Source organism: Pistacia vera, unplaced genomic scaffold (assembly GCF_008641045.1).
Source record: "Pistacia vera cultivar Batoury unplaced genomic scaffold, PisVer_v2 Contig38, whole genome shotgun sequence".
Lineage (NCBI taxonomy): Eukaryota > Viridiplantae > Streptophyta > Magnoliopsida > Sapindales > Anacardiaceae > Pistacia > Pistacia vera.
This window is the reverse complement of record NW_022196201.1, coordinates 397,537-404,787: the sequence shown is the minus strand read 5'-3', so window position 1 is coordinate 404,787 and position 7,251 is coordinate 397,537. Positions and strand designations below refer to the sequence as shown.

Sequence of the window (7,251 nt, the reverse complement as noted above, 5' to 3'; positions counted from 1 at the left end):
TAGGTCCATGAAATGCATGTTAATTGATTTAGTGGATAGTCTTTTGAAGGGAAGGGAAGACAAGCCTAACCAATCACCACTGGATGACCTAATGGTAAAAGAGTAAAGAATAATCTAAGTTTACATAGTCTTTTTCGAGTTTGAGTACTCATGACCTCTAATAGGGATAAACACTAAATTTCTTATCCAATCAGTAATTTCAGGGTTCTGGAGAATAACTAAGGTGCATACAAACTGACCTAGAAACCCTAGACAAGCTCAACCGGCTCTTATTTTGTTAGAGTTGGAACTTGAGTAAACTTAATATAAATATGGGACATTACGTTTTCATTACAAATTTTCATGGCTGTCGATGGATTTCTGAATCATGTATCCACTTGCATTCCAAGATCAGCCGCTTGGTTGCCTTCACTCTACACGAAACCAACACATTCCTGCAAATACTATATTACAACTCATAATTCCACACAATCCAAAATCTCTGGTTTGCTGAGGCAATACCTTCCGTATATTGCTGCAAAAAGCTATGCAATGTGTTAAAAACACACCAAAATCCCATTGTCTTTTAGGTTGTATTTCATCCTTTCTTTCAACCTCCATAATTTGATTACTAATGCTGATTCTACTGCTGGATTTTCTTAAATGAATAATACAGAACATGACTAAGTGTCATAAAGTAAATGCATACGTGCTCAGTACATATGTGTGAACTCGATCTCCTTTGAAACTGATAAATCGTGCTGAAATGCTGATTTTGTCATAAGAAAAAGATTATTATTAGATGAATCATGAATGGAGAAATCATTAATATATTGTATAAATATGAAGGCTAGCTGTTGTTTAGATTAAACAAATTGAAATAAATACTTGTCGAACTGTTTTCAGGTCAAAATTGCTTAACAAACCTCATCAAAATAATGAATTTTGTGATAGCAGTAGATAATACATGCGCCCATTACTATTCCACCTTCTCCAATTGCCTAATCCATTCCCTATGATATTCCATGTGAATTCCCCCCTTCATTTATGTCACTTTCTTTCGCAAAAACAAACAAACCAACACACATTTACGTTACTTTTCTGTTTTGTTTGTATCTATCTCACCATATAAATATAATTGCTACTTAAAACATGTGTTCATAATTCCCCAATTGAAAGTTTGAGCAGAAAATTATTATTGTTATCTGTAATGGCGCCCTTCACTTTCTTGTTCGTTTTCTTTCAATGTTTTTTCCCTTTGATCAGTAGCACGGCGGCGGCGGCGGCCGTGCAGCCACCTCTTGCACCAGCGCTCTATGTATTTGGAGATTCTCTGCTTGACAGTGGCAATAACAATCATTTGCCAACCATTGCTAGAGCAAATTATTCGCCATATGGTGCCAATTTTCCCACGGGGAATACAGGGAGATTCACTAATGGCAAGACACTCGCGGATTTTGTAGGTATATATATGAATTTATACTCATTATATTAGATCTTTTTTTCTAATTATAATAGTTGAAGTGCATGCATGCTTAATTGTGTTATGATCATTTGTGTTTTTTCAGCTGAATTTCTTGGGCTACCATATTCTCCACCATATCTGAGTGTCAAAAGCTCTATACCAGTTACGGGGTTGAATTATGCATCTGGCGGATGCGGCATCCTCCCAGAAACTGGACGTGCATATGTAAGAATTTGATTAACTAAACTGAACATATATTTTCCTCTTTATTAATTAATGTGGCATTATTTCTCATAGCTGAGTTAGCTCTTTAAATTATCTCTAGGTGACAGGGTAGTTCAATAGGGACTCTTATTTGTATTACTCAAGAGATCTTGAGTTTGAATTTCTCATCGATTACTAATAGGAGTAGTCACTAAAACTCTTACCAAGGTCCCAAGAGATTAGTTAATTAAGGTACGCCCGAACACCCCTAGTCATAAAAAAAAAAAAAAAAAAATACACTCCTCGGTTTGGTAATAGGGATAACCATTTGAGCTCTTACATGTATGATAGTTTTAGGACCTGGAGGGATTTGTTGAGGTACACACCTTGGTCATTAAAAATAAAAACAAACTGATCATTCTCCTTAACATGGATTATATTTTTTCTGTAATTTTATTGTGTACATAAAAAATGAGCCGAACATTTTTTTTTTTCCATTTATATGTGCCAAAATTCTGTGATTAATATGTAAATAATTTATGATATTGTAATTTCTTTTTTAATATGATCAACATAACCTTGAAATTTATTAAGGATTCAGTAATATTTCATATTTCATTACATTTATAAATTATTTATAATGTAGATTTAATCTACTCTAGATTTATTTCCTCCTAATGTATATGTACAGTATAATAATTTGTTTTGAGTGGCTATACCATCATTTAATTTGTATATATTTCTGGTATTTTTGTAATTATCATTTCAGTCACCAGGGTTTTCTCAATTGTGCCGGTCCAGCTGTCCATTTGGCTAAACCAATAAATGAAAGTATGAAACTAATTAACTTCCCTAGTTTAGTAGTTTAACCAGAAGTATCACTTCAAATTGAATTTTTTATTTATTATTTTTTTTATCATCGGAGTGTTCAGACTAACTTGTCTGTACCTTTCCTTTTAGAGCCTTAGAACTGTTGGTCGAATAAAAACCCTAATAACAGCCCTTATTAGTGTCTCGCTATTAGTGACTGTATAATATGTAGTTGTACAATTAAATTCTTCGATGTTAATTTCTAATTTGCAGGGAAAATGCTTGCATCTGGAAGAACAGTTTGATTTGTTCGAAAAGACTGTGAATTCAGAGCTGCCAAGCCATTTCAACAACCCAGAAAAACTTGAAGATTATTTATCAAAGTCTATAGTGGCAGTCGCCATTGGCAGTAACGACTACATAAATAATTATCTTGAAACCACGTTGTTCAATACAAGCCAACGTTTTTCTCCCGAACCATTCGCTCAACTCCTCGTAGATTCACTCTCTCGGCAGCTTGAGGTTCATTCTAGCTCTCTGAACATACAAAATTAAGCAGATTTGATTATCATTTGGTCGTCTTCTGGAGGTTTATGATGCTCATTTTATACTTGCAGAGGCTATACAATATTGGAGCCAGAAAGGTAATAGTGTTCGAGATCGGTCCAATCGGCTGCATCCCTTCCATCACTAGGAAATATAAACACAATGGACAATGTGTCGAAGACAAGAACCAGATTGTTACATATTTCAACAACAGGCTTCTTGCCATACTTACGAATTTGACAACAACACTCAAGGGCTCCAACTTTGTTCTTGGCCATGTTCATTGGTTAGGCTATGATGCAGCAATAAACCCTTCAAAATACGGTAAATTTTTCATTGAAGTAACCATGAAACTGAATAGAGTTATAACAAAAACTACTCTTAAATATTATTCATGAAATGTTTTTGCATGCAGGCATGGCGGATGCAACGAATCCTTGTTGCACAGCATGGTTTAATGGGACATCAGGGTGCATTCCATTGTTGAAGCCATGCCCAAACGTCGATAAACACTATTTTTGGGATGGTTATCACCTTACAGAAGCTATGTATTCTCTCATAGCTGCCCGTTGTATCAACGATAAATCAGTTTGCATTCCTCTCAACTTAAAAGACCTGGTTGATGTTTGAAGAAATTTCTCTCAAATATGTCGATTTTTCACCGTCATGATATTATACTATCTGTGTACGAATATTAATAACTGCAATTAAATTGATTGAAATTAATTTTTTTCCTAAGCCGGTAGTTTTTGAATTGACAAAAAATGAAAAATAATAATTTTTCTCTATAGAGAAGGTGTTAAAATAACTTTTTGGGACATTCTATATCTATCGATATTTATGAAATATTTCAATTTTGATGTTGTGAATTATATAATGAATAATACTACACTTTCCTAAATGATATCTCAAATTCTCATCTCAAGTATTATGATGTCTTAAATGGTTTTGATGTGTAAATAAAAAGTTGAGATGGTCAATGATATGTTAACTCAGCATAAGACAAAGCATAACTTAAGATAACACATTACTTAAGAAAAAAAAAAAATATATCTTTGGGTGGTCGAGTGGTTCCATAGAAACTCTTGGGTATATTATTCAAGAAGTTCTGAGTTTGAATCATAGAAACTCTTAGGTATATTATTCAAGAGGTTCTGAGTTCGAATCTCTCCTCAACTATTAATAAGGATAGTCATTGGAGTTCTTACCTGGTCAATGGTTCCAGGGTTTCGAAGGATTAGTTGAAATACACGTAAGCTAACCCGAACACTAGGGTTGCAAATGAATCGAACATGAACGAACACCCTCATTCAAAAATCGTTCGATAAGCATAAAAGGTTATTTGAAATCGTGTTCAAACTCGAACGAACACAGAATGGTTGTTTGAATTCATTTGATTAATAAAACGAGTTGTTCGTGATCATTTGACTAGTCTTTCTAATAGCTTGTAAATATCAAGTCAAAATTAAAGCTAGTCTAGCCAAGCCCTTATCAATATAATAAATTTTATTATCACTAAATAATATATGCGCCATTATTCTTCCATGTGAATACCCCTTCATTTAAGACACGTTTACCTTACTTTTCTGTACATATATGTACATGTATCTTCTTTTCTTCTCTATAATCACTACTTAAACATTTGTGTTAAAAAATACCCAATTGAAAGATGAGCAGAAAATTATCTATAATGGCGCCCTTCGCTTTCTTGTTCATTTTCTTTCAATGTCTTTTCTCTGCGACAAGTAGCACATCCCCGCAGCCGCCGCTTGCACCAGCACTGTATGTGTTTGGAGACTCCTTGCTTGACAGTGGCAATAACAATATTTTGCCAACCATTGCTAAAGTAAATTATCTCCCATACGGAGCCAACTTCCCCCGGGGACATACAGGGAGATTCACTAATGGCAAAACACTCGCGGATTTTGTGGGTATATATAGAACCATCATACTCATTAAACTTCAATATATATTTCATTTCTTCATATTATCATATCGATCTATCTTATAATAGTTGAACTGCATGGATGCTTAATTCTCTTATATCAACTTCTTTTTCCAGCTGAATTCCTTGGCCTACCATATTCTCCGCCATGTCTGAGTGTGAATAACTCTGTACCACTTACGGGGTTGAATTATGCATCTGGTGGATGCGGCATCCTCCCAGAAACTGGACGTCAATTAGTAAGATTTTGATTAAACTAAACAATATTTTCCTTTCTCTCTTATTATTTTGGCAGTGTATTAATTGCATTATTTGTCTTAATTAGCTCTTTATAGTTAGACTGGATTATATTTTTTCTGTAATTTTATTATATAAATATTTCCAGGTTGACATGATCTGTGCTGATCCTTTGCTTAAGAGAAAATTACAATTATAAGCAGAGGGAGAGATTATGGGAGATCGAGATCAATTATTTGCTACAAGAAATATGATACTATAACACTTAATTCTTTGTTAAAAAGAAAATAATAAAATACAAGACTCCTTCGATTCAGGATCGATCATGTGTCTCACAGTCAAGAATCTTTTATAGTTGTACAGTTAAATTCTTCAATAGTAATTTCTAATTTGCAGGGGAAGTGCCTGAGTTTGGAAGAACAGTTTGGTTTATTCGAAAAGACAGTGAAGTCAAAGCTGCCAAGCCATTTCAACAACCCAGAAAAACTTGCAGATTATTTATCAAAGTCTATAGTGGCAGTCTCCATTGGCAGTAACGACTACTTAAGTAATTATTTTGACACCGAGTTGTCCTATACAAGCAAACGTTTTGGCCCCGAACCATTCGCTCAACTCCTCGTAGATTCACTCTCCCGGCAGCTTGAGGTTCACTCTCTGTGTAAAACACTCTAAATTAACTAGTTTTGATTACTTGGTCGTATTAAAATAGGTTTATGAGTTGTTCAATATGTGTCACACTGCCAAAAAAATTAATATTATACCATAAATTGCACTATAAACCATGTTATTTAATTTACTTTAAAGGATGTGAATATATTTGGTTTGCTGATCTTAATACTACATGTGCATATATGACACTTAGAAGGTAAGTTTAAGATAAATTAGTATATAGCTGGAATTCCTTCTTTTACCCGCAAAAAATATGATAAGGTTTGAATTGAATAAAACAGACAGTTGATTGATTATTAAGTAATTATAGATTAATTAATTAATTAGCAGCTGCAGCTGCTCGTAATCTGGAGGTTTATGATGCTCATTTTGTATCTGCAGAGGCTATACAACATTGGAGTCAGAAAGGCAATCACGTTCGAGATCGGTCCACTCGGCTGCATCCCTTGGATCACAAGGAATCATAAACAGAATGGAACATGTGTTGAAGAAAAGAACCAGCTTGTTCAATATTTCAACAACAGGCTTCCTGCGATGCTTAAGAATTTGACCACAACCCTCAAGGGCTCGAACTTTGTTCTTGGCCACGCTTATTGGTTAGTCTATGATGCAGCAATAAACCCCTCTGAATATGGTAATTTTTTTACTCAATATATGATAAAAGTTTTCATTGGAGTAAGTATATATCCATGGCACTGAATAGATCATTTAGTTATAGGGAAAACTCTTAAAAGTTGGATATTATATTATTCATGAAATTAACCTTTGCAGGCATAACAGATGCGAGGAATCCATGTTGCTCAGCATGGTTGAATGGGACAACATTGTGCATTCCAAAGTCGAAGCCATGCCCAAATGTAGATGAACACTGTTTTTGGGATGGTTATCATCTTACAGAAGCTATGTATTCATTAGTAGCTTCCCGTTGCATCAACGATGAATCAGTCTGCATTCCTCTCAATTTAAAGGACCTTGTTAATTTCTAAACCAAATATCGCCTCATAGATGTTAAGTTCATCATCATGATATTGTACTATCTCATGTATACTAATTAATAAAATTGAATTTGACTTTATTATTATTATCAATTTATGAAAGAAATTGTTCAATGATATTTTAGCTAACTTGATGAGGGTAGGGAGAATTCTTATGTACAGATAGGATATGCTTAAGATACTGCATTTTTGGGCATTTTATATCGATCAATACTTCTGAAAAATACCATTTGGATGTTGTGAATTGACTATATAAATTAGAATACTCTACATACAGCTCTAATTAAGTTAAAAAAAAAAAAAAAAAATTATTGAAATAGGGCTAGTTTCATGGTGTGAGAAGAGCAGACCGAGAGAGAAAGAGGGAGGCTCAGCAGTTGGCAGCAGTAAAGAGATTAGAA

At 34.1% G+C, this 7,251-nt stretch overlaps 2 protein-coding genes across 2 annotated transcripts; both read left to right on the top strand.

The window, feature by feature from the left end:
* The first annotated feature begins 1,189 nt into the window (after positions 1–1,189).
* On the top strand, positions 1,190–3,634 carry LOC116140807 (GDSL esterase/lipase 7-like). Its single transcript, XM_031426384.1, has 5 exons — positions 1,190–1,442; positions 1,548–1,669; positions 2,732–2,980; positions 3,076–3,328; positions 3,420–3,634. The coding sequence occupies exons 1-5, from the start codon at positions 1,190–1,192 to the stop codon at positions 3,632–3,634; spliced, it is 1,092 nt and encodes a 363-aa protein (XP_031282244.1).
* Positions 3,635–4,694: 1,060 nt separating this feature from the next.
* LOC116140806 (GDSL esterase/lipase 7-like) lies at positions 4,695–6,842 on the top strand. Its single transcript, XM_031426382.1, has 5 exons — positions 4,695–4,935; positions 5,067–5,188; positions 5,583–5,831; positions 6,237–6,489; positions 6,627–6,842. The coding sequence occupies exons 1-5, from the start codon at positions 4,695–4,697 to the stop codon at positions 6,839–6,841; spliced, it is 1,080 nt and encodes a 359-aa protein (XP_031282242.1). The 3' UTR covers position 6,842.
* The last annotated feature ends 409 nt before the right edge of the window (positions 6,843–7,251 follow it).